Source organism: Cylas formicarius, unplaced genomic scaffold, assembly GCF_029955315.1.
Source record: "Cylas formicarius isolate icCylForm1 unplaced genomic scaffold, icCylForm1.1 PGA_scaffold_8__14_contigs__length_24414737, whole genome shotgun sequence".
Taxonomy (NCBI): Eukaryota; Metazoa; Arthropoda; class Insecta; order Coleoptera; family Brentidae; genus Cylas; species Cylas formicarius.
The window spans coordinates 5,886,996-5,914,847 of record NW_026844361.1 but is presented as its reverse complement, the minus strand read 5'-3'; the positions used below and the strand labels follow the sequence as shown (position 1 = coordinate 5,914,847).

The following is a 27,852-nucleotide window of genomic DNA, read 5'->3' as shown; positions in this document are numbered from 1 at the left end:
TTTGGTATTCAAGAAAAAATACTTTTTATATTTAGGTCTCTGTAACTATTTGAAATGCGCAGAGTTACAAGCACAAATTGGGGGTAATTTCATCTGCCAAATTTCTTGCAATTCGGTAGTAGACAAATTGCAATATTTACATGAAATGAACACATATTAGAAACAGGTTTTTAAAATAACCATTGCTAATAACTTTTGACAAATTTATTTTAAATATACCAATATGCACATATATTTAGCTATAAGTCGAAAAACTATAATAGAATGTTGAGACTGGCTATAATTACAGTTAGGATTTAACAATGTCACATAAGGGCTACGTTACGTCATCCGAATAATGCAAAAAATACGCTGCCGGGAATAAGACGCTTTTTAATTATTAATAGTTATGTTACAATATTGTTTCGTTGAAAATAGTATTTTTATACATTCAATAATAATCCAACTGTACTCTAATAAGGAGGCCAGAGTTAATATCTTAACGAACACGTAAATTCTTAAAAAGTGTATGTCCGAATACAACCATAACGAAAGTTTGTCGGTCCGGTTGTCTCCGTAGGACAACAATGGCACAGAAAAGGTTTTGGTATGAATAGATGAACTAACCTTCACATAAGTGCCATTTACTGTCCGGAATATCAAATTACCATTTCGAGTTCCGGCGCAATACCCCCCAGGTATTACGTCAGAATCGAAACAATCACGCGAATACCTAAATATGTACAAAAATAAATAAAAACGCCGTAAAATATGAGAAGAAAACCATTGGTGAGACTAAAAATAAACAAATTCGAAACCACTTCTACCCGGTCAAGTTAAATTGAACAAATTGATGGCTATATTTCGGGATGCGCTAAAGGAATACTGAAAAGCTCAAATCTCATTCAATATTAAATTTTGTTTCGAATTCTATATAATAGGGAACCAGACTCGAAAAATATGAACCGTTTTTATGACGTTATGGTGCTTTAGCGTCTGGCTCGCTGGTAAAACTTGGCTCCCAAATTTTTAGAAACGATGTGTAACATTTTGGTACTTTCCATAAGTAAGAGAGCAACGGCTTTTTGGCAGGAATGTTACTTAAAAAATACATAGAAATAACATCGTCGTAAAATAAGCAATGTTCTGACGAGAAGTGTCTTAACTGACGGCCCTGCTTAAGACAGATGTTGGTAATGATTACAGGTAAACTTGGGACCCGAAGTGAAATCAGTAGTCAGTAATCACCGACGTCTGTCTTTAACAGACTCATCAAAACCCAAAGTGACCAAAACTAAGCAATACTAAAAACAAAAAATTGAGAACTAATCATTTACATTTAATAAAAAATCAGTCAAGTCAAGTTCACCAGTAGACCAGACGCTTCTCCAGCTGCGGCCCGCTGATTTTTGGTTCCTTACTGTTGATTTTGCCCAACCAACATAACCTAGAACTGTCTGCGCGAAAATTTAAACGCCGCCGCGAGAGGTTGCAAATTGATATTAAAAAAATAATAATAAATAACAAAAAAATCTAAAAGCACGCGATTAAATTATAAGCCTCGATCGCGGGCCACATGGCGACGCCGTTGAATTTTAGGTTACGATCACAATTGGTAGACTGCGACTGCTGCTCCGATCTGGCGGACGACAAAGGAAAACAAAAATCGTTACAACTGTAAGTAGTGCCGAGTGTGTTGATGTGTGTGAGGTGACTAGGCAAAAAGGTGATCCTGCACGAGATTTTTTTTTGGGTTTTTACCTCACCACGCCGCCTGGCTTCTCATATCTGCAACGAAAATGTCGACTCGCTTATTTTAAATCTAAAAAAGAAGAAGAGGACCCCCGTTAGTGGAAAGGGAACACAGGTCTCCGAGCGTCTCTTAGGAAGAAAAAAGATAAAGCACTGCCAAGAGCAACGAGTGATCAAAGAATAAGTGCGGTAGTGCACTTGTTTGAGACTATTGATATGAAAGATCCAGAGCTTTTTTGAAAATATTGCAATTTAAATCCGGAATAAGCGTACATGATCATAGTGCTTTCACGTATAAATGGTTTTGGCATATTGAAGGCAATAAAACTACCTGTGCCGGTCCCATTGTGTGGAGAAGACATTCCTTGAGGCAAAAAGTGCTGCGATTGTATATTCATGGAAGTCTTTAATTTCCGACCCAACTAAGGAAATTGTTACCCATTTCGCTTTATTAGACGGAGATGTCGTTCTACGCCTTCTGAACGATGAAGTGATTGTAGACTTTTTGCCTAAAGTAAATCCTTCGTTGAAACACTTGTGTTTGTAGTAAATAAAATTGGGTAATTTTTGCAATATAGATTTATAGACTCATTTCTTGAAAGATCGTCGCGAGGAAGCTTTCTAAGACTCCTGCTACTATATTTTTGATATAAAAAGAAGTCTGGCCATTAATTTTGAAAAAAACGCGTTTATGATACCTTCGCTAGAAGCTAGAAGGTGCCATCTTTGAAGGCGAATACGAATTCATTTAATTTTTTCTTTAAAATCAACCGTGAACAATTTTTTAGAAAATAAGTTTCCCTTTAAAAACCAAAATTTAGATCTATTACAATACAAGGCTTTAAACGATAGCCATATGGGTATGTCAAATTGTATATTGTTTCTTTCATCTTAACAATAATAATCACCAACACTGTTCATGACGTTACCAATTGGTTTTATGTTTACCGTTTTTCCACTAGAACGAAAGAAGGAGAACGTATTTCCGCTTGCCAGAAGTTATTGAATGTTTTGATTGTTATTATTATATTTTTAAAAGTTTAGAACCATGTTGTTCATTGATTGACTTGGCTTACGAAGCAGTGGTCAAATAAAGCGTAATTTTACATAATTCTGCCACCGATAACCTACGTCCTAGCGTCTCATTTCTTTCTTAGTTTTCTTATACCCGTAATTAAAATGAGATTGTGTGATTGTTTTGTATTTTTAGATTGGATAATGGATGGACAAAAACATTTTAAAAGAAAAGGAATATTTATGGGAAACTTAACTGGAAAATAAGCACAAAAATGTGACTGCTAAGTTAATAATCAGATTTAACAATGCATTGTTAATTGATATTGTTAAATTTGGAGAAACAGCATCAGAGCTGTTTTTAATTTCCTACAAAAATACATTCACAAATATTTTTACCTCAATCCTTTGGCCGCGATGAGGACAACAAATCGTCTTCATATTTATTGTTAAATAAAGATTTGTTTATTCCCTCGATTAAAAAAATTTATTTGCAGACGTCAATGCAACTTAAAGATATTTATTTAGTTCTTTGTATAACCTAGCCGTGACTTTGAAGTTCGATGAGACATGAAATACGCTTTATACGGGGTGCATGCACAATAAAAAATCATTGAGGAGCACCCTGATCCATTATTACATAGAAAATAGAAAAATACAATCCATCTCTGAGTATGATCGTACTAATTAAATTAACAAATTCCAAGTAAAGTCTGTCTCAATCTTCATCGTGCTGGCTTAAAATTCAGATCCGGTACATATTAAAAGACAGAATATTAGGGACGGACTCTCAAAGGTTTTAGTAATAATATTTTTTTTGTTCATTTGGTTGGGTATATATTCTTATTAAATTACACAAAAAAAAACAATGACAATAAATATATACAATACATTCATAGCTAGGAATATCTATCCAAATTACCTTTTTATTCTAAATGTCTAAGTTTAAAATTCTGTTTTACTATCAGAGTCGTTATTGAGATTAATTATAATAGGATTTATGTTGTTTTGTATAGAACTGTAAGGGACCTCAATTTTTATAATGTCCTGTACTGATTTTTTCCAGCTCTCAATTGGTATGTTATTAATTACATTTTTTATCAAATTTATAACACTGGGACTTAAGGTAGGAGTAACATTTCATATTTCACAAATGCTCTATGCGGTTGAACATGCCCTGATATGGAGCAAGATGTAAGCCAAATTATCGCATACATACTATTTTTAATTGCTTATGAATTTAGGACTTCGAAAAGTTGTGCTTTTTTGTAACTGAATTCACAATAAATATCATTTTCTAACAAATATTCCTGGATAGTTTTTGAACTTGAAAAGGCTGGTGCTTTGCGTAGCAGACGGCTGTGGTAGCTTGCGTTATCCATGACAGTAAGACGGTTATTCGAAATCTGTTTTAAAATATTGTAATCAACCCACTATTGAAAAAGTTCGGGAATTGAACTGAGGTGGCTTTTACTTGATGAAAATCCATTTATCAAAATAAATAAGAACCTAAAAGTTCAGATTTTCACGAAATTATATATTTTGACATGACAATTGTTTCGACAACACCGTGTCTTTATCAAATCAACACATAGTTTTAGTTTAAATGGTCAACACTTAAAAAATATATTAGAAAGAAAGAAATATATCTGGCCTACCCTTCCTTTGTCACTTACGTAAGAATAATTTTTTTGTTAAATGTTTTACCCAATGATAACAAGGTATACTTCGACAAGAAATATAGTGCTTTTACAATGGTCCCCGTGATTGACTTTGCCTACTATATGTTACTCTAAAACCGCACCCCTTTATAGAACACCTTGCCGAGCAGACCCTTACCCGTAACCATTCCAGGACCGTCCTAAGAATGTATCTACCTATAGTTTCCGCGGTCATGTTTTCATAGTTACCCTTGAATCTTTGACGTTTTTGGCAAACAAAAATAAGGCATCTTCCATCCAATCATTTTTGGACCCAGCGTGACGAATTTTTACTGTGTCGTGAATGTCGAACCATGTTTCGCCTAAATACACTATTGGCCTATTTTGCTCTAGAAAATTTTCAATTGCATTTAAACAATCCACCTTCCATTACGCAATTCTTTGAGATTCCATTAGCAATTGACGTTTATTAATTGTTATCAAATGAAAATCCAGGAGGCAAAACTAGTGCTTAAGTCTGTGAGTACTTTTTTATGCAGTTCTTCTAAACACTGTTCCCTTTATAAACGTAATAGATTATACGCCTAATTAGATCTGCGTGTTGCTCTTTAAAAACTTTCCTCTTGACTATCCCAGATGCAACAATTTTTCTTCTAGTAGACTTCGGAAATTTGTTCATATCACTTGTTTTTATTGCAGCTCCTGCATCCTCTTCTGAATTTCTTATAAAAGTAAACATTCAAAACAATTTGTTTAGCGTCATACGAAGACAAACGGATCCATTTTTTATTTGCTGAGGTAATTCGTCTTCTAAATTATCATTAGGTTCGACTACAACTCCACTTCGTCTTCAAATTCTGCGTTGTTTTCAATGTATTCTTCTAACAGGGGAACATCCGCTTCATTCCACGGTCTCCACATTTTAAAGTGTTAAAAAACAGGAACCTTCAAAGAATGTTTAATTGAAAGATTCTAATAAATATTTATCTGTATTCTGATGACGTACCTTTATCTACCGCGAACATCATCTATAATCTCAAAAAAGAACTATGTAGAAGACATAAAAGACAAGAAGAAGAATGTTGACACAGGGCGAAAATGATTATTTTCAAACATACCTGTAAGATAAATAGAGTAAAGGTGCCCCTACCCTTTGAACTATCTAGTGAAAACAGCCTTGCAGGGTCAAAGCTCGAGAATGAGGTATATAAATACGTACTTACTGGAAGGACCACAGTCAAATACCTCCATAATATATACGAATATATATAAGAACGATACACATCACCTGATGTTAAAATAAACGCTTCTACTTATTCAAAAATACCCCTCTGCATCAACGCTTAATCAAATTTAAATCGGTCCATTTACGTTTCAAATAAAATTTTCAAGTTTCTACAAATATTCCATACGGTACATCTCAGGCAAGACCAGAATGCAGAATAAACATCTATTGGGATGGGTTTTACTATGGTCCTGCAAAGGTCTGCCGTTAAGGTACTGTAAAATATTTAAAACGTCAAAGCAATAAATGCGCTATATTTTTGGTCGTATTACAATAAAGTTTTATTGGGGAGGGTCCGTTGAAAGCCAAAACGATGAAGATTGAGACAGACTATACCACTCATTCTCTCTTATTCCCAAGTAATATAATCTTGATCGTTAGTGATGGCTGTCTTGTATTGATCAGATAGACGTTTACGTCTGAGCAACATCTGTTGAAGTATAAGTGGTAACAAGATGAACAATTTATTTTATTCTGGGATTTTATTGCCGACTATGCCATCACAAATCGTACCTATTATATCTGTGAAAACACTATATCGGGGTTTGCAGATTCGGGGATGAGAAAAGAAAATCGGGCGAAGCGCCAGTGGCGGGTACTCACCGGGGGTGTAGACCGGCACGTCGCCCTGATTCAAAGCGGCGCTCTCGCCGGCGTTACCGGGGGGCGGGGGCATGGCGTACACGGGGACGTTCTGGTTCTTTTTCGGCGACGGCTGCGACGTTATCGGCGAGCCAGCCCTCTCCTCGTCGGAACCGTCCTCCTGAAACGGAAACGGGAACTGTTTCTTTCGTATCGAGACGCTCACGTTCTATCGTAAAACGCAACACGCCGTGCTCATGCTCCGGAAACGCCTTCGAACGGGTCGATTTTCGTAAAAAAAAATTAACAACGTCGACACTTACCCTTCTGCCCGGTTGGACCGTAACTGGTTGACCGGAGCCGTGACCCTGTTCCCGCTGCAAAAACCACTACAAGTCAGAACCTACTAACAATCTTTATTAAATGTAAGAAAACAAAAAGAAAAGAAAATTTTTCAAAGAAACTTCCACAGGCTACTGTAATACTTTTTATAAAACTTCTGGATTCCTCCTGCTTCGGTTTTTGTTGAGTCGAACTAGCTAGCGTTTCTCCAATCATCCATTTGGCTTTTTCCCAGCTTGACTGAAACTGGTTCGGACTTTACTCTATACCTGCTTTTATATTGTTTGAGGGGGGCGGAGCCGATTGAAGAGAATAAACACGGTCTCGGGTGACTGATTCCCATATTGATTGTTAGGTTGTTTACAGATTTCTATTAACTCTCGGATTTTTCGTTGGTAGAAGAATTGATTACATGCAAGAATCTTAGTTTTATCGAATAATTTTTTTTGCCCGGCAACTACTGATGAGTTTATTTGTCTTAGCCTTAAGGCACTTTGATGTTCTTTGATCCTAGTTGATATTTTTCGTCCGGTATTTCCAATGTATTCTTTGCCGCATATGCATAGAATGCTGTAAACTCCTGGCATCTCAAATGAAATTTTGTCTTTGAGGGACCGAAGATGTTGAGAGCTTTTTGGATAAGTGGTAAATCTAAAACTTTTGATATGTGGTTAGTGATGTTTTGATTATAATGAAGGACAAAAGTGGCAAGTGTGAGATTGCTTTCGGTTTCATTGCTATTGGCATTACATTAGATACACAAGATATTCTGGGTAGTTATTCACACTTTAATTGAATTTTTTTTCTCTCAAATCTCTCAGCACCTTCGATCCGACAAAATTCCATTAGAGATGCCAGGAGTTTACAGCATTCCATGCATATGCGGCAAAGAACACATTGGAGAGACCGGACGAAAAATATCAACTAGGCTAAGGCTAAGACAAATAAACTCATCAGGAATTGCCGAACACAATCACGAAACCGAACATAAAATTTTACTCGATAAAACTACAATTCTTCTACCAACGAAAAATCCGAGAGTCTATAGAAATCTATAAACAATCTAACAATTTTAACCGCGACTCAGGTCTCTACCTGTCACCAATATCGGAATCAGTCATCCAATTAGTTCCGCCCCCCTCAAACAATATAAAAGCAGGTACAGAGTAAAATACGAGCCAGTTTCAGTCAAGCTCTGAAGAAGCCAAAAGGATGATTGGCAAAACGTTAGCTAGTTCGAGTCAACAAAAACCGACGCAGGAGGAAACCAGTTTTCAAAAAAGAAAAGAAAACAACCTAACCGACAAAATCTCCGCTTGAAAAAAGAAAGAAAGATTAAATTTCCGATTTTCGCATTTATTTATTGGTTTATGATGCTTATGTTTTGTCAACACCGTACCTATCAAATTCAAAATATTACCATATTCTGATGTCTATATGCGGGATATTGGGAAAATGAATGTTCCTAAAAATTTGAAAAAAAAAATTATTAAGTAAACCGGCCAAGCCATTTTCAATTTTTAAACCCGTTTTCCGCAAAGTTTTCTTAAATTAATGATACTTAGAGTGATGACTGTTCAAAAGCTCAGAAAAATTCAAATCTTTTTTGTTAGGTGCCTTTTACTCTATCTCTAATAGGAAAGTGAAAGAATATTTTATGTATTTTATTGATTTATAAATGTTGGGTCCGGTGTTTAATATGGGTCCGTAAAATAATAAAAGGCAGATATTTGGTCCCTGTTAGGGTGATTCGAGTTATTATGTATTTCTGCGTCCGAGTGTGTTATAGTTAAGTCCAGAAAGTTTAGAGAGTCATCTGGTTTTGTAAGTTTTTAACAGTTATGTATGGAGTTAATATTATTTAAAAAGAACTGTAGTTGTCTTTCCGTTCCAGTGGGACAAGCAAAAACATCATCTGTGTATCGATACTACCAAAGAAAAATTTTACTTAGTAAACAATGCTCAATTTTGTACATAAATTTTTCTTTAATTAAATATTGGTGCCTTAAATAAAGCTCTTTACACCTAGGACGTAATGAATAAGAGTAATAACCCATAAAGGAAGAAGTGAAATAAATGTCAAAATAGATTGCAGCGGCGTAATGATTTCACATAGGGTTTTATTCATTTTATTTTTCTGAAGAACATAAAAGAGCATTTCAATTAAATAACAAAAAAAAACAGTCAAAAACCACCTCTAAATACTACAAGCACTTTATGAATTTCCTGAGGTGTTTAATTTTGGACCCCAGTCCAATGTTGCTGTTGGCTTTCTGCATTTTAGTTGTGAAGAAATACGCAAATATTTAGTTAGCTCCCGTTATTCTACTGTTGAGCATGTACACATTCATATTATTACTATTATTTAAAAACACGTACATGGGAGAGAGAATACAACTTGGCAACAATGGACTCGAGTGAAATATTTTAGCGTCTTGTGAAAATATGGAATCCAAAGTTTTCTTTGTTTACTGAAATTACTGGCCAGAAGTCAATGTGTTGAAATTTGTTTATTAGTAGTCAAATGAAAAGCTGCATTGATATTTATTAATTTTACTTATTATTTTTCAATCCAAAGTATTAATCAAAAAATTAGTAATGTACGTTGTTTGAGGAGAGTCAGTACTTGGCATATTAGTTTTTCAGTCTATTTTGAACCTTCGCTTTTTTTTTGAAATGCTAAGGCGATTGATGCATTCTGATCTGTTCGCGTGTTTTATTGACGTGATTGTGTTTTCTTAGTTATAACGTTTTAAAAATTTCCTGTTAAATTGAAAACAAATATTTGAAAATATACATCGATGAAGAATTAAAAGCCATTTCAGGTTATTCCAAGATTAGAAATCAATAAAATTAATGTAATCCCATAAAACAATCTAAATAAACAAACAAAAAACATACTAGGTTAAACAGTAGAAAGAAAAATTGTTACAAAACCTACTCTCACGACTACGACCCTTCGGTTGTATAACCACTTTTTGTCGGGCTAACCAACTTAAATAGTATAAGTTCTGTAGTTCAAGAATATGATCTTGGGGCTTTATCAATGAATAATAACGTGATTCATTAAAATACCCATCCTGATATAACTGAAATTAAAGTCAAATTTCCTAAAAAATTTAACTTTTCGAATTCTCAAAAAGGCTTTGATTCTGTGGCACTTTGTACAGTCGTTCAACAATCACCAAAAAAGGATCGACAGAACATCAAAAAGAATCCTAAACACAGGTGCAAAAACTGTTTATATTCTAGTCTAGATACTTTACTAAAACAAAAGAGAAAAACAATGACATTTTTACATCCCCCTCCACTTGTCTACACCTACGTTAAACGCAGTATACAGTGCCTCCAAAAAGATAACAAGTGCCACTGTATAATTTAATTCAAAAAATACCATCAAATTTAAACATTAGCTTAGCTCAAATGCTGGATTGAAAAAATTTTGACACTTTTGATTTCTGTTCCTTGGAACAGCTATTGTTATGCATAAAAATGAGCAATTTTTCTTTTCTTTAACCGAGCCTATAAATTTTAACGTTTGCGAGACCAATCTTTGGACACAAAGTATAACTTAATATTATCATTAAAATAAAATTTCCTGGATAAAGTGTAGAAAAAGCGGATCTACCCACTAACAAAAATATAGTGTGAAAAAAAAACATTAAATAAAATTTTTAAAAAAAAAAAAACGTTAAAAATAACCCTTACCTTCATCTGTTTAGACCATCACCAGCATATCATTGGTATAGACAAAATCAAGCAACGACAACCAAGAATAGATTACTATAAGCACTTACCTTTATTTTTAATGGATATTATTAAAAAAACGTATCCCAGCATTTTTTCAAAAAGTGAACGAAATAATGCACACCAAACGCCAGTGATTAAGATGCAAACATAAAATGATGGCTTTAAACCAAGCAAGATAAATGTGGGATGGGTCAAATTTAATAAAAATTACAACTTACACATTTTCATACTGAAAAATATATCTACTCATTAGAAAGTTGAGCTTTGTGATAACTTTTTTCGTGGGTTTACTTGAAAAGATATTGCACAATCCCATCTACCATTCTATCAATGGGTCCAAACAATTTAAGTCTTTTTGAATAGCATCAACATTTTTATCAGATATTATTTAAATTTAAAGCCACCAATCAAAGAGTAAAACAAACACTCACAATTAGAAACTGCGACAAAATGTCAAAAACTTACATTCAGATTGTGGTAGTCACCAGTGTCTTCGGGAGGCCTTGGCTTGCATTTTCCACAGCAGAAGTTACAGCAGCAACACAGACAGCAGCAGCAGTAGCAGCCCGTCAATATGCCACATATAAACACTAGGGCCTGCAAGAAAACAACAAAAACCCATTAGAACCCCTACATTTAAACAATATTTAAAAATTTGATGATGAGGCCACCATAACCTTTTGTAAACATTAAAAATAACCTTCAGATGATCTTTGCTTTTCTATTGAGAGACTTTTATATTTTATATTAGGTTACTTCAAAACCATGTGAAAAAATAAGTGCCTGTTTGGCACACTGTATAAATGTCTCATTATCTGACAATGATTCATCCCAAAAATATTAATCAACCTAGTTTTAAAAATATTCTCAAACATTTTTAACACAAGATTAGAAACAAGTTTATGACCAATAAATTAAATAAGAGTTAATCTAATCTGCCTTATTTTCTCCCAGTAATATCCATCATCTTTTTTTACACAACTCATGACACTCCCATCTCCAGAAAAAACAAATACCGACAATTTTATTATTTGCCATTTTCTTATCTTTAACATACAGCCATATTTATATATTTGCATTTTTACAAAGCTAATTGTTTAACAAACTGTTTTAGAAAAGTTTTAATGTAGATGCAAATTGTACATACCTTGCACCAAGTTGATGTTACAACAAAATAAGCATTAACATTTTCCTCACCAAATTGTTCTGCGATATACAAACCAAGAGACCCATAATTATCATATATGTTTCGTTTTGTGGCGTCGCTTAATATTGAATGTGCTCTAAAACCAAAATAAATGAAATTTTTATTCACATGTTTAAAAATTGTTCACCCAACCTATTTACTTCTTTGAATTTCTCCGCTGCCTCCGGATTATTTGGGTTTTTGTCGGGATGGTATTTTAAAGCAAGCCGACGGTAGGTTTTTTTAATCTCCTCAGCGGATGCGGTCTTTGGAAGGGCTAGAATTTCGTACAGCGAATCTCCTTGCGTTCTGTTACGAAAATAACAAAGCGTGTAAGGGATATTGTAAAAAAGCGTAGGCTAAAATCAACTTTGTTAAAAATTGTCGATTTTTCAAGACAAAATAAAAACTATGTCAAATAGGACGTCAATACACAGGCAACCTAAGAAAATTCCAATGAAATGAAAACTTCTTAAGGCTAACTGTGCTATATGGAAACAACACACTTGCGATATTTTTCTAATTGCAAAGCACCCTCGAGTCGGACTTACGATAATTTTCGTTTGGCGTCCATTTTTACTATTGGAAACCCTTTTTGAAGCCAAGTTTACACGAGGTAAATGTGACGGTAAAAGCAACTTTCACGCCAAAAACACGCAAGTTTCACAAAATTTCATGCATACTCCTCGATATTCAATGCGGCATTTCTTATCAAATGCAATGCACATACACGAAACGAAACGTCAGAAAAATGTCAATAACGTCCCGTCTGCTTTACCCAACAGAGTTGCAGGAAAAAACTATCATTGAATAGATAAATACTAATTCAAGTTCAATTCAATTCAATGATGCGTTTCACAGATAGCTGTTGGGCAAGACTACCAGGATCATTCGCCCATTACTAATTCAAGTTCAAGTATGCGTTTCACAAAAAATGTTGGGCTCGACTGCTAGGATCATTCGCCCATTGCCGACTTCCGTCGAGGATCTTCGCTTTTGGTCATTGACCAACACGTACAAAGAAGACATATAACCAATATTTGCTCAACTAGCAAAAAACAAATTTGACCGATACCAAAAAAAACCGACACCCCCCGCATCCGCCAAGGACCATCCGGGCCCATCCGGCCTCCATACCGGCGTGAACGGAAAAAAACGACGGGGCCGACGACGATTATCACTTTACAACGTTCACAAAACACGGAAAACACTAAATCCACACAGTGGAGACCGATTTCAAAATTTTTGGACGATTACAAAGATAAATACTACTCAGAGCTTATCTTCTTCTTTTCTTCTTTGCCTTTCCTTAACGTAAGCAAGTCATCCAAGGACATTCGCCCATTTCCGACTACCACACAGAGCATATACGTTATATCGTAACATGTATTCCTAGATGTTTGAAAATAATGAATTTTCTAACGCAAACGAAAATTGATATGAAAATAATAATGAAGAATACCAAAAATAGACCGTAGACAGATTCACAAAATATTGTTCTGGTCAGCTGATTCGTCCATGAAAAACGATTGGACATAAGTCAAGTAATGTAATAACAAACCAATTTTTATTCCGACGATGAAACCATGTGTTTGGCGGTTTTCCTATAGTTAAAAAAAAAGGGGTTATCTGCTATTGTTTACATGGGGTTTAGAATTACGGAGGATATGTCGAGTTCTTTTTCATCAATCGAAATGAGTCCACGGAGTTTTCGTGCTTTGTCCATAGAAAGGGAAAAAAAATGGCAAGATCTTTTTCATAAGTATGAAGCTCAAGATGAAGACAAAAGTTCACCATCATTTGGTTGGGATGAATTAAAACCTTGTCTAGTAAATCCTGCAATTAAGAATAAACTCCGAAATATAGCCAAGATAAAAGACCAAAAAACGAAAAGTCGCATACTGAGAGATGGACATCTAGGGCATTGGAATGCCAAACTTATAGCGGCTTTAGCGGATATTTCAAGTGAGCTACCGAAGAATGTAGTCAAAGAATATTTCAGACGCATGCGGCCTACGGGTCGCTTAGACGTTATTTTAAAAGAAGTTGAGGAAATTGGAAGTTGTTTGGAACAACTGTTAGTATATCGACACTCCACTCCTAATCATTTTGAATGTTTCGAGGACTATAATCATTTAATCAAACAAGAATGGGATAAACTAGAGAATCTTCTGTCCTTACAAGATGTTATAATATATGCCAAGCACATTTTGAAAAATTGTGAAGGTGATACAATTTAACAAAGATTTATTGTAAATTTTTCATTTTGGATGTTTTTATTAGATCAAACAAGAATGGAGTAACTAGGAGGCCGTTCTATGCTCACAAGACATAATATACACCAAGTTTATTTTAAAATGTTGTGTGGTGTTATATTTTGACAAATATTGGCAGTGAACCTATTAGATTGTTTTGTAAAAATGTACATTTTAATAATAACAATTTCATCTATATAGCTGGTTTATTTAGTAATATTTGGGGCGAAGCGCTCACTTATTCTATGTACGACAATACAGATTGGGTTTTGACAACAATATAACCTTCAAAAAAGGTCTTTTAGTGATAACACTTTCTAAAAGTAGCTACAAATATAAAAGTCTTCACATAATCATATGTATAGTAAACATTTATACCATTTTTTCCTTTTAAATAACAAAAATATACAAAAATTGGGGGAAATAAATAAATACATAAATAAATAAAACAATGGCACGCAATATGACTAGAAAATTACAACCGAAAAGTGTCTTAAGTGTGTGGAAAAACCTAGTCCAGCAAAAAAAAAAAAGAAGCCTGACCAGGTTTTACCAAACAAACATGATCATCTATGCAATTAAACATCTTCATATTCCTCGAGTTCTTTAACTTTCCCAAAGGTGATCTTATCATCCTTGTTACCGTCCCTGGAACTTTTAACGGGACCCACGACGGGCAGCACGTACGGTTTATTCCTGGTTCGTTTTTCTTTGCCCCCTTCGTGTTTTTGCTTGACGTGCCTCCGCAGTTGGTAAGGTGAAACGCATTCGTAACTACACTGGCTACATTTCAACGGCTTCGTGCCGTGGGTAAACGAATGCTTGCGGAAATTACTTTTATCCCTCGTGACATAGGTGCACACTGTGCACGAATATTCGTTTGATCTTTTATACGTCACCTCGTTGCCTTCGCTGCGGTTGGTCCGAGGTAAATGATCGTTTAGAATTAACGTGTCTAAAACAAACTCGCAATATGTTCTGACATGAATTAAGGACATTGGCGTTTGCACCAATATTTTTATTACAACCAAAAATTGGAAAAAAAATGCTATTAAATAACATCCGCCTGGCGGCTCCCAAAATATGTAAAAATTGAACTTCTTAAAACCCTTCCTAATATCCTCTCTAAATTTTATCATGTAATACCAATTTTTGCAAATTGGTATTACTAAATAACCCTCCGCCCAAATTTTGTTATTTAATAGCATTTCTGTCATTAAGTTTTTATAAAATTATTGGTGCAAACTAACAAACCAAAAAACTTGATTTGGTTAAAATTTTAAATTTTCCAGTACCTTCGGTTTCCGCGTGGGATATCGTATGATGTTTCCGCAGAAGTTCCATGGTGCTGGCACTGAAGGGGCATAAGTAGCAGGCGTAGTTCTCAATAACGGTAAAGCCCTTGGGCACCCTTAGCATCGGTTTTGGGTGCACGGTGCTCATGTGCTTGCCAAACAGTTCCACTTTTGTGGTACTGAAAGGGCAGTGTTTACACGTGTAATCTTTTCTAGCTGAATCGGTGCATTCTGTATTCGACATAAGAGCTCCTCCATTCTGCAAGATGTTGCTGACCATAGGGTTGAAAGAAGTGCCAGAAGATAAGCTCTCCTCTGATTGCAAGCTATCATCTGATGGAATGATGCTGCAAGCATAAATTAAAATTGAAATCTAAGAATTGGTTTTATTCATATAGCCACTAGAGTTATAGAGGCCCTGCAGACGCCGATAATACACAAACTTATGAAGCAGCTATGAAGAAAATTTTGAAGAGGTCCATTCAACATTTCCCTTTTTTAAACAATAAATCAATTTTTCGGAAAAATTACGACAATAGAGCAATTCAGTCAGTTGGGGGTGACCATGTAGCTACTCGCCCTGCCTATGTTGATAATATAGGAACTTATGAAGCAACTATGAAAAAATTTTGAGGAGGTGCATTCAACATATGCATGCGTGAGATTTAAAATCTCGTTTTTAACCAATGACCTTACAGCATAAGTTTGGATGTGCCATTTTTATGACAATATCAATGGCGCCTGCGGCGCATCAATTTTTGCTATCGCCACTATATCATCTAATTGCTATATGGGGGTGAAAGATTGTTTCCAACTGTACGAAAATATCATAACCACCTAAAGGGCATCAACTTTTACCATAGTAGGACCATGTTATTATCTATAGGTTCACTTGTGAAACTCACATACCCAATTTCTCTCATAATTCGTCTAATCTCTGCATTTTCAACTGATTCTTTGTTGCATGGAGTATCCATTTCCTTTAATTGACTCTTGTTAACCTTGAGAATTAGGTTTGAGGTGGGCTCTACTGTTTCAATATTTTCCGCATCACCAACATCGCTGCCTTCTATCTTTTCCGTTTTAACCTTTTCTTCATTTATATCCATCAAGTCGTCGTTTTCTACTGTTACTTCTTCCTTTGCTTTCAATTCAGATTCTTTGTCTATCTCAAGATCCTTTGCTTCACTTTCTTTTATATCATTTTCCATGTACTCCTTGATTTTGTTCTCAATCTGAGTATCTTGATTTTTGACTCTTACTTCGTCCATAAGGACGCAGTTGAGGTTCACGTAATTGTAGTCGACTAGATTGTTCCTCGTGATGTATCCTTTGATTATGTTCTCACCACTGAGGCACTTGATTTTAAAGTTATAGACAGTGACTAGGATTGGGAGGCAGACATAACAAATTACAGGTTTGGACGAAACGTAAAGGTCCTAAAAAGACCCCATCATTTACATAAAAAATCAGGGTATCCCAGAGTTACCAATTCTGGAATGCAAAATTGAAGCATCTCCCTGATGTTTCCTACGTTTTGAACGTAACCTGTTTCATCGTCGATATATGTGAATTTATTTGTCTCGACTACCTTAAGACACGTTCTGCAAATTATATTTGGTTCATTCATTTTGACAAAATATCATTTACTAATGTAGAAATTTCATTTCTGTGAACAAATCACAGCTACCTGACAGTTAATTTTATCTTGCATCACAGAATACTACAACCACGTTCGTAGTTCAATTCAATTCAATTATGCGTATCACAAAAAAATGTTGGGCTCGACTGCTAGGATCATTCGCCCATTGCCGACTTCCGTCGAGGATTTTCGCTTTTGGTCAATGACCACCACGTACAAAGAAGAAAAATAACCAATAATTTGCTCATCTAGCAAAAAACGATTCTGACCGATACCAAAAAAATCGGCTTCCCCCCGCTTCCACCAGGGACCATCCGGGCCCATCCGGCCACCATACCAGCGTGAACAGGGAAAAACGACGGGGCCGCCGACGATTATCACTTTAAAACGTACACTAAACACTCAAAACACTAAATCCACACTGTGGAAACCGATATCAAACTTTTTGGGACGAATACAAGGGATTCTGTCGGGAGCGAACGGAGATTAAACCGCCGCGTGCAATGCTCCACCACAGAATCCCACGTTCGTAGTTATTTTGTTATTATTATTCCTCCCCCTACTCGTTTATTGAAGGGAAATATACTAAGGAAACTCACCCATTACAGAAACTTAGATTATAAATTATTATTAAAAGAAAAAGACTTAAATTGTAAAAAATAAGTGTAATAAATTATAATTAATATAATAAATTTAAATTTAACTAATTTTTTTCCATGAAAATTTAATAGGAAAAGTCACATTGAAACTGTCACCGGCCATGGTTGTTTTCAACCATCGCAAGATCTTATTAGTTAAACCGTTTTCAAATGGCTCGCGCATGGGCAAAATCGATATCCATTCTCAACATTTATGGATCTTTACTCAAAAAATTCCAGGTGCAGCCACGTCATTTCTATTGCTAAATGGGTTCCGAATGTATTGTTTAAATAAAAATTAGTAATTAAACATCTTTATTAGACAAAATATAAATTGCATTGGCACAGTAGGTACACTGTACAAAGATATTTAGGAAACTATGGAAGATTTAATGAACCAATTCCGCAAGGAAATTGGAAATTAAGAACGAAAAACAAGATTTACTTCCTTATATTTCCAACAGAACGGCTTTTCTATTGACATTTAAGCACAAGGGCTTCATGAATTCACTACATTGTCACACAACACATTAGAGTGCAAATTAATTTCCTTAGGAACGCAATCATTCTCATTATCACTGTCCAAATTGATGACCTCTATGGTTCTTTCAATCAGTATGCAGTCATCTCGATCATCATTAATTAAATTATCATTACCTACACTCTCTGGCACCACGGCACCACACTCTTTGCCCTTTGGATTCAATTCAGATTCCACAATCGTACAATCTGTTTCATCTGTCCCTTCCATCATCCAACTACAGAGGAGATCACTCAAGCTTGGACCACTGATTAAGTTGTTTTCAGTAGGTTCCCTTTCAGCCGACCTTTGTTGCACTGGAGAAGCATATTCATTTTTTTTGCTTTCCAATTCTTCCAAGCTTATTCTGTAGTTACTATCTTTAACGGGGATGCTAGGGTCGAGGAAAGCCAGGCCGGAGTATCGCTGCGCAGAATGAAGTTCTCTCATATGTGTCGAAAATTTGTCTGATATGTAGGTACTGAAAGACGGACACAAAAGGCACTTGAGTTTAATTTTGCTGTGCCAGACATAATGGCTTTTGATTTTGTGTTTAGTGGGGCACTGGAAATTGCAAAACGCGCACTCATAAACTACAGTGCCTGAAGAGTGTTTTTCCTCCACGTGAAAGTGTAGGTCGCGAAAGAGCTGAAAGCCTTTTTGGCAGTGCGGGCACCTATAAGAATCTGCAAAAAAAAAAACTCAATGACGGCTATCTCAGGTCCCTGTAAAATCAGTCCAAAATTTCCAAACTAATATTGGTCAACTGAATAATGTAATGGATTGTACTGCATGTTTACAAAAAAAAAGTGCAATAAACTTTAGTTAAATGTATGTTATAATGACGTTTTGGTTAGTTATTCAAATATTTGGGTTGTACAATCGATGAAAATTTGTCTTTCTACGTGTTTCAAAAGATGTGAGAAGGTGGGCTAAGTTAACAATTTATAAATGAACGAATGCACAATATATACAGTATCCTTCACTTTATTATGTTTTGTGATTAAAACACAAATAAATACATTACAAAAGGAAGGCACCAGTATCATGTTAGGATGTAATACGTATGCAACAATTGCAATAATTGGGCTCTCTACTCTAGTTTTCTGAGTGTCAAGCAGTTTTTTTAAATACGCTTTATTTGGCCACTACTGCTTCATAAGGCAGCAATTCGGCCATTACAACCAAGTTATAACGTATAAACACAAATTTTTAACGATTACACAACACCAAAAGCACCAACCGAGCCATCCTCGGTCCGTTTCGAGCAGGTTATAACTTATATTATTAATGCATCTTCTTGAAAAGTATAAATTGATGAGACTTGTGGCGGAAAAAATATTACCATAGCTTCAAGTTTCAATTGGGAATGGTTCGTGTTTTTATGTTGAAATTCTTTAAAAAAAAATGTTTTTGGATGGATTCGTCCGAAAGTTCAACATTCTAGGAAAAACTTTCCGGTTTTAAATACAAATCCGAAACAAATTGTTCAAGAAATATTAAATAAATGTCCAATTAAAATTACATTCGCATTTAATATTGCTTCACCTTTTACAAAACTCCGGCTGTCACATTACACAATTCAAACGGATAATTAAATTAGAACAAACAATGTTCAGACTTTCAGTTATTTAATGATAAAAATATAGTTCAAACTCTAACTATGCCAATGATTTAAATTCAGAAATGCACAAGTTTGACGATAATTTTGATATATTACATAATCAATCACAAAACAAAAAAATGGACCAATTGGATTTAAAGGCGTCTCCGTTGTTAAATTTAAACACTACAACGGTAATTAAAAATCTATTACTACCTGTTTATATATATGTGTCGGAATATTGTCATGTTTATATATATGTGTCGGAATATTGTCATAACTTGTATTTGATAAAGTGAGGGTGTTGTCGAAACAGCTGTCATAAAGTAATAAATAACTGTGAAAATCTGAACATTTTTGGTTCTAATTTAATTGTGTGAAATGGACTTTCATCAAGTAAAAGCCACCAATAATTGAAATGGATTTCATAGACAGATGTTGGCTCTTGGGTCATTTTCCACAAACCACACACAACAAAAAATGGTAACATGGCCACTAACAATGGTTGATTGTGGAATATGCAGTTGAAATAAGCCGATCAAAAGTTTAAATTGAGCTTGCAATAAAACCCGCTCGATTATTTACATTTCGCAGCGCCACTATTGAGAGAACAAATTTTAGAATATTCGCCAACACAACACCTGTTCGAGAGACAATTATTTATAGTTAGTAGTAGGTCAAGTTACAAGAGCCTGTGCTTAAAAGTATGAAACAGTATAAGAGTATGCCTGACAAAATAAAATCTTTGCTTGGTATAACAAGTTTCAACACGTCCTGTATAAAGTATAATAAAGAATTATTCTTTAGGCTATTTTTCTGGCTATGTATTTTTATTTTTCAATAGGTATTTATTATTTCCATTGTTGTATGTTTGCTAACCTTTACATTAATAACAATGGATAACGATGTTATTTAAGAAATGTCATTTACTTACCATTGACCTTAACATAATGTACATATTTACAATGATAGTCAAAGTCGTCTCGACTCTGTGAGAAAAATTTGCACAAACTGCAATAGTGTGTGGGGAGGATTTTAAAATCTTTCAACCTTGCGGCACACTCTTCTAAGTGCTGATTCCTACAATGCCTCTGAAATGCCAATTTACTCTTTGTGGTAAATGAACAGAGATGGCAGGAGAAAATTATAAATTTGCCATGTTTTTTAATGGAGTGTTCATTCAAGTCATCCTCTTTAACGGAGACGTAACTGCAATGCTCGCAATTAAAAAAAGTTGTTCTGGGCAGTTTAATGGTCAAACACCGAGACTCTAAATTATTGGTTTCTATTTGCATTTGTATTTCAGTTTTATTGCCAGGTGCCAGTTTTAAGTTGTTGTTGTCATTGACATTTTTGGGTTGCAGGCCGACACTTTCTAGGATATCCATCTGTTCTATAGGCTTGCTTTTAGGCACACCGATCTTCCTAGCCCTATATATTGGCCTAACTCTCTTCTCTTTGTGCAACAATTTCATTCTTTTTGCTCTGGGAATGCTCTTTGCAATACCAGCCGTTTTGGACTTTCTCTTTCTAGTGACAACTTTCTTAGATCCCTTTGTTACTGAAATATCTTCTCTAGTTGTTACTTCATCTTCTATATCATCCAATATTATTACATCGGAAATGGCAGATCTCATTGCTACATCAGTAAAAGCTATATTACTGCAATGAGGTTTGTTGATTGTGCCATTTTGAACAGGGACTTTCATTACTTCGTCTACCGCATCGTCAATTACAATAACATCATCATCAACATTCATGTCTCCATTTCCTTTACTGCTAAGGTCTCGCATTCTAACATGTTGAATAGTGTTACCTAGTGTTAATCCATGACCCTTAACATTCCCTGTAATCGTCGGAGAATTACTGATACCTTTAAATGAAATTACATCTTGCAAGTTAATTTGAGCAGCCTTGTCACGTAATTCATTAGCAGACTGGTAAGCTCTAATTACATTTTCCACCTCGAAGCATTTAAGTTTAAAATTATAGGCAGCTACGAGATTTGGAATGCAAGTCTCACATATGACGGGGTTAGGTGAAACATACAAATCCTGAAACCATTCGCAATAAAACATTGGCTACAAGAGAATCACCTCCGGTTTATTACCATTTCGGGCTCACAAAATGTGATCATTTCTCGAATATTGTTCACATTCTTAATTATTCCGTTCTCCGCGTCGATACCAAAGTACACTTTACCCTTTCGTTTTGTGCTTAGACAGATTCTACAAACCTGGATCCGTTTGCAGCTCATTTTTCACGAAAAACCGCTTAAATTTTCAACTCGTCTTTCCCGGTTTGACAGCGCAGAACCCAACTCGGTAAGTTTCCGTTGGTTGATAATCAATGCGATTTGGTTAGTCCTTGACAGACAAAGAAACACTCACGCAATCAGAGACCTTCATGTTTTGGTAATAAATTTTAACAGGAATTACTTTTCTAGAGTTGAAAAATGCGCCATCTACACCGAAATCGAAAATTTCCGACAACATAGAAGTTGACAATATTTTCGAAAATTCCTGATGATTTCGAACCCAAACAAAAAAATAATATAACAAATATTTAAAACAAAAAAGGGTTCCATAAATGTATGACCTGACTGCGTAGCTAAGCTAAGCTCAAAGTTTCCTTTTCCACCGCACACGTAAGTCCCAACCTGGTTTACAAATCATAAGGTTTATTGGTTTACAATTCGTTTGAAACATCGTTTGCTTCATCTCGCGAGAGTCTTTGGAGAATTTCAGTCTGGATGCCCTCGTTGGAGCGTCCCGATTCTCTTAAAACGGTCATCATCTGTGGACTGTACTGCTCCAGTTTCTCCAGAAGCGTTTCGGGATATCCTGGATTAAAACGAGCCAATTAAAAATTGACATCATTGCGATTTAGTGGCCTTCAGGGTACCTGGCGAGTAATACCGGACGATTTCGTCGGGGAAACAAGAATTAATAACGGTGATGTACTCCATCAGCGTTGTGCCGGGTTTAGCTTCGATTTGCTGGACTTTTTGCAGACCTCCCGATGTCACAAACAGCCGCCGCGCCTTCGGATCTTTGGGCAAAACCTTTGGGATCAAAGATCGCGGGTTAGTCGGCGTAGACATTATAATACATTTTGTTTCTATGGATTATCTCTAGCTTTTTCGGTGTGGATTTTTTGCTAATAGAAAGATATTTTTAAGGGATTATGGTATATGATTTTTTCTACAAGTGCACACCGAAGGTACAAATACGATTGCAACATCAATCGACCTTCGGGCTTCTAGCACGAAGCGCATTGTTCTAATTGCGTTCGTTCGGTTTTAAAACGGCTTAAACTGCTAAGCAAGCGTAACCTGATCGTGCAAAAAGCCACACGTGAGACATTCGAATAATCAGATATTGGCGAGACGGTAGATGGAGGTTTTAAAACCTAATCTCTATTAACAAGAATAAAAACTTTTTAGAATGTTTTTCGGCCTGCTGAGTTCATGGATAAGCGTGCCGCAAAAGCATTTCCAATTTGTTTACCTCGTCGATAATTAGGCATTACGACGGCAGGCGACTTACAAACGTAGACGAGCTAATAATGGTGCTTCCGTCGCCGATAAGGATGTCGTCCTTTTGTGTTGTTATAAATAAACGTTGGAATTCAAGGAAATCTAGCTCGTTGGTACGGCTATGACTAGAGAGGGAGTAAAAACAAAACAAACCAACATAATTAACGGAACCTGTGCCTTCGATCGTGAATGAAAGAAAATTATATGAATCGGCCGAAAATTATAAGCAGTACTTAAATGGAGGACGACAAATTTTGGTGGCTGGGATCGTTTGTTTATTTAATTCATGCGTGACGTACGCGTGAGGCCAACACGTGGTTCCAATTGCGCCGTCCCAAATTCCCCTAATAAAACAGCTTCCCGCTTCTATAAATCGTTTGACCCGCTGCCTTTAATAATCGTTATTTAAATCTGTTTTCGCTTTGCCATGTGCGTAGTTACGCGCATATTTGACAAAACAAAAATTTTAATCTGCGTATACGCTTGTACGACTTAACTTATTATTTTTACATTTATCTGGTTGGTCACATTCGTATTTGCTTAGTTTTAGCGTTTTCGCGACACAAATATGACCTTTTTCATTTTTTTTAACACCAAAACTCGTAAACAGAGTGTTTGCAAACAACTGCAACTAAATGTCTCGTCTTAGAACTAGAATTTACCGTTAGCGTAACGTAAAATTATTAGGCACTGCGATCCTTACGAAGGCCAGATTTTTGCGTTTCTGGTCAGTATACACGTATCGTTATCTCTTAAAATTGGTATTCGCAGATGTGAGGCAGAACGAGATTAACTTAAATCCGCAATTACTGGAAGCTAACGGATTGCAGGGACAACAGCGCCCGTCGCCGAAAGAAGAACGTAGTCGCCCGAGATGCCAAATGAAAACGCAGGATTAATAAAATATCAACTTTATTGAACAAAAACAATTTGATGTGTTTGATGTGACAAACGCCTAACTGGGCCGCGGTAAACGGCGTTTTCACGTAGTCAACGCCGTCCTCGTTTTATGAAAACACGTTTGCGACCCGACATTATTTCCGTAACGCGAATAATAAACGAAGGTTGTGATTGTGATGTACTTCCGGCACAACAACGACGACGTTGCCAGATCCTATGATATTCGCGACGGCTGTTTCATGATGCGGGCGTACGGGGTTGAACGTTTGTTTATTATATTTTCATTCATAGAGGCCTTGTTTGCTAACATTGACTTTCAATTTTTAACGGGTCAATGATGCAATTTAGACGATTTGAAATCGAGTACGGCAAAAGTAATTAGAAGAAAAGGTAATTTTGTCCAATCAACTTACAGAATCCCGAAGGTCACTTCGAATATATGTATATGAAAATGGTCCAAGGCGTTCAGCTTGCGTTATTATTTTGTTCGTCATCAATGCTTGATGATTATATAGGGCGTTTCAAAAAAAGCTCCGCCAATTTCTAGCGTCGATTGAATACTCCTCTTCATTTTAATTGAAATTATTTTTGAAACTGAAGATATCGTTGATCGGGTCCTAAAAGTTACTGCCGGCTGGAATAATGGCGGTTGCTTCAGGAACAAGTATGAAGTAAAAATATTTTAAATTTTGAACTTTCAGCCATGAAAACTTATCTGTGGTCTTAATTTCATTTACACGCACTTTACCGTTTCAGAAATAATAAATAAACGAATGAGTTTTTGTGGCGCTTTTTGCGAAACCAAATGTTTAAATAGAGCCATACACATTTTATGAAACATCCTGTAGGTGAAGATTTTTCATATTTATATCTTAAATTCTTGTTTATCGTTTATTCCATATAGCTAGTAGACGATGAAGCAATTATGTAAAATAAATTGAGAAGGTTTTTAACCAATGACATTGCGGTACTGACAGATCGTCAATAAGTGTGGATACGGTATTTTTGCGGCGGTATGTATGTAAAAAAAAGTGGGTGAATTTTTACTGTAGCACTATATTATCTAATAGCTATATGGTTTATACCGACACCTTTTACTGCGTGATTTGAAACTTGCACCAGTCACAGGGCCTCAAAGGTGACATCGTGTAACGCGGCAGACGTGGCAACGTCAGCGTGTGGTGGCGACACTGGTAGTCACATTCCCGAACATAACCAAAGCGCGCCCGTTATTCTTACGTATTTATTTGAGTGTATAGATAAATCCTGTATAGATCGTACAAACAGCGCCAAGTATCAAAAGTAACAACGGGTTTAGGGGGAATACGTCACTATAGATATACAGCCTAGCACTACGGTACGGTCGCTATTCGGTTTCGGACTCGCCGTCCTGCTTGATGACGTTATAGTTCGACTTTTTCGTCTTCAACATCCTGAGGAACGAGCCGAGGGCGAATATCGACCTGCGGTGCCTCTGGAATATCTCCGAGTACAGCGTTTCCCGCAGCACTTTGCGGTCCAGGTCGCGCGTCTGGACCTGGGTGTGCTGGTTGACGACGGGCAACGGCTGCGGCGGAGCCTTGCACTCCATCTTGACGCGGTGGTTGGGAGCCGTGTTGCTGAGCGGGCGAGGGAAAGCGCGGTGCGGACACAAAAAACACCCTGTATATATCACAGAATACGGAACGGTACGAAAATGCAAGCGGTTTCGCGGAAAAGGCAACGAAGACACGGGTATAGACGCGGTGCGGAGTTACTCTAAGACGTTGGCGTCGACGCGGGCACGCAGGTGGTCGTAGTGCCGGCCGAAAAATTGCTGGTAGACGTCGTCGAGCCCATGCAGGTCGCGGTCGACGCTTCTCGTCGGAGGGAAACTCCGGAGGATGCGCTCGAATTCGGCGACGTCGACGGTCTCGCGTATCCGCTTCAGCTGGGGGTTGGTCACCGCCTCGGGGTTAACGTAACGGGGCCCCAGGTCCCTCGGGCCGTCGGCTACGCTCTCGCACGGCGTCGTTTCACGTCCGCGATCGATCCTCAGCTTCCTGGTGCGTGTCGGCGGCGGTCTCGCGAGATCCACCGCGTTGCCGACTACCTGCAGGCCGTTTAGAATGCTTTGCGCCCTTGTTCCTTGCTCCTGTCCGCGAAGGGCAGAGCTTCGCATCGCAGCGCGCCGCAGAAAGGTTTCGGTTCAACGGGGCAACCGACGAAAAGTCATCGCGAGAGAAACGAAAAAAAAAAATGTAAACAACGCGTCGCGGGTCGTAGCAGGCCGCGAACTCGGGAACGTTGCGCGTGCAAAGCGGTTTCTCGGTTACTGGTTTCTGTGTGTTTGCGAGTGCGATGCTCGCGAGCAGCCGCGCGATCGATACGCCGTTGTTTGACGGTCATATGGCTCTCCCGCGCGCGCGACAGGACCGGATCCGCGCTTCCGCCACCTCGCGATCCGATCGCGGAAATGACGTGTTTGTTTGCCGCCTCTCCCTCTCTCTCTCTCTCTCTCTCTCTCTCTCTCTCTCTCTCTCTCGAGCGCGCCCCTCGGTTTCTTGGTTTCTTGGGTCCCGATTTTCGACGCACTACGCGAACGGTTTTGCAACTATTGAAATTTACACATTTTTATAGTCGATACGATTTGCGACGGCATAGTCGGACATAAGAGAGAAGGTGCCTCAGTATTTTACCCGCTTCCACTCGTATATTCAGAATGGCAAAACCGACCCATTCAAAGTCTGTTCATAGATATAAGAAAGTGACTAACTCATACGAATTAAGGAAAGACCCAGGCAAGCTGTAAGAATGAAATGTGGCCGAACAGGTCCCTACTTTGCTTAGAATTTAATTATTTGGGGTTTTGTTGGGAAAGATACAAAACAATATTTATTTATTTAGGTATGTATTTATGTTTAAATCGAAAATAAAATTACAAATTATTTTTATTACCTACTTAAATTACTTTAAATTATTTACATAATATATCAGTATCACTATCGCTATCATCGCCTGTTCTAATTATTATTTGTTCTATATTATTTGCAGTGTGGATATGCGATTGTTCTGCTTTTTCTATATGTTTAACAGAATTTGCCCAACTTTGTGGAAGGATGTTAAAAATTTCGGTTTCTATAAGTTTAACACGAGGAAAAAGATTGTTACGACGAATGGCCAATTTCAGTTGGTGCCAAACATGTTCAATGGGATTAAATATACAGTGGTAAGGGGGAACTGTACGCCCTAGATTTTTTGCATAATTATCAGACATATTCCTTTTGTAGATTCAAGCTTTGTAGAACCTCAATTAATTGCTTTTTGGTATAATCTTCGGGAAAATAAATGTCGTTATTATACATGTAGTTTTGGATTGTTGCTTTTGTGTCACATGAGGAAGGTCAACTTAGTCAACTGTCTACTGTGATAACTTGCATTGTCCATTATAATGACGCTATTCGGAGGAATGTTTGGAACTAGTTCGTTTTTAAACCAACTTTCAAATAAATCAGCGGTGGTGTCTTCATGGTGATCCAGAGAAGATTCTTTAATATTTTTCGCAGACAGAGAAAGTCCATTTGGAATCCAACCATCTTTAGAGCATGCAAAATAGTTATTCTTTTACCTTTTTTTGATGGCGCGTTTGTTTTACACTTATCAGTTGAGTCAAGTCAATCTTTTTCCAGTTGAACCAGGTCTCATCCAAGTAAATAATTGGCCTTTGTTTTTCTCTGTAAATCCTAATTTTTCTAGATATTCCAGTCGCCATTTACGAATTCTAAAATATTCCATTAAAACTTGCCTTTTGTCAATTTTTTAAAATCTAAAACCCATGTGTTGAATACACTTCCATAAGGTAGTTCTGCCACATTTAACACCGGTTTCATCTTTTTCATCTCTTATAACTGGTAAATTTTACGCCGTATTA

At 36.7% G+C, this 27,852-nt stretch overlaps 4 protein-coding genes across 9 annotated transcripts in view; all 4 read right to left on the bottom strand.

Moving 5' to 3' along the window:
- Positions 1 to 202: 202 nt before the first annotated feature.
- On the bottom strand, positions 203 to 12,346 carry LOC132706535 (dnaJ homolog subfamily C member 5 homolog). Of its 3 annotated transcripts, none has more exons than XM_060677912.1 (7): positions 12,103 to 12,346; positions 11,705 to 11,860; positions 11,513 to 11,648; positions 10,831 to 10,962; positions 6,597 to 6,650; positions 6,295 to 6,454; positions 203 to 1,801 (listed from the first exon to the last, which is right to left on the bottom strand). In XM_060677912.1, exons 1-7 carry the CDS (start codon positions 12,123 to 12,125, stop codon positions 1,791 to 1,793), a joined length of 672 nt encoding a protein of 223 aa, XP_060533895.1. In that variant the 5' UTR covers positions 12,126 to 12,346; the 3' UTR covers positions 203 to 1,790. The 3 variants fall into 3 exon arrangements, with proteins under 3 accessions (XP_060533895.1, XP_060533893.1, XP_060533896.1); XM_060677910.1 differs by having other exon boundaries at positions 203 to 1,767; XM_060677913.1 differs by lacking the exon at positions 6,597 to 6,650 and having other exon boundaries at positions 203 to 1,767.
- A 1,641-nt stretch (positions 12,347 to 13,987) lies between these two features.
- Positions 13,988 to 17,235, bottom strand: LOC132706026 (RE1-silencing transcription factor B-like). Its single transcript, XM_060677074.1, has 4 exons — positions 16,591 to 17,235; positions 16,011 to 16,540; positions 15,102 to 15,448; positions 13,988 to 14,761 (listed from the first exon to the last, which is right to left on the bottom strand). The coding sequence occupies exons 1-4, from the start codon at positions 16,729 to 16,731 to the stop codon at positions 14,385 to 14,387; spliced, it is 1,395 nt and encodes a 464-aa protein (XP_060533057.1). The 5' UTR covers positions 16,732 to 17,235; the 3' UTR covers positions 13,988 to 14,384.
- A 433-nt stretch (positions 17,236 to 17,668) lies between these two features.
- Positions 17,669 to 27,852, bottom strand: part of LOC132705969 (sperm-associated antigen 6-like) — a 50,897-nt gene continuing 40,713 nt past the window's right edge. For 2 of the 4 annotated variants that reach the window (XM_060676966.1, XM_060676968.1), the window contains 2 exons: positions 22,409 to 22,568; positions 21,776 to 22,347 (listed from right to left, as the gene is read on the bottom strand). In XM_060676966.1, coding sequence (XP_060532949.1) covers positions 22,193 to 22,347; positions 22,409 to 22,568 — 315 coding nt within the window. In that variant the 3' untranslated portion in view covers positions 21,776 to 22,192. Of the gene's footprint in view, positions 18,588 to 20,438; positions 21,559 to 21,614; positions 22,348 to 22,408; positions 22,569 to 27,852 lie in introns of those variants that run through there. The other 2 variants (XM_060676965.1, XM_060676967.1) reach the window with 2 other exon arrangements.
- LOC132705971 (uncharacterized) lies at positions 23,938 to 25,540 on the bottom strand. Its single transcript, XM_060676969.1, has one exon. It carries the CDS (start codon positions 25,531 to 25,533, stop codon positions 25,309 to 25,311), a length of 225 nt encoding a protein of 74 aa, XP_060532952.1. The 5' UTR covers positions 25,534 to 25,540; the 3' UTR covers positions 23,938 to 25,308.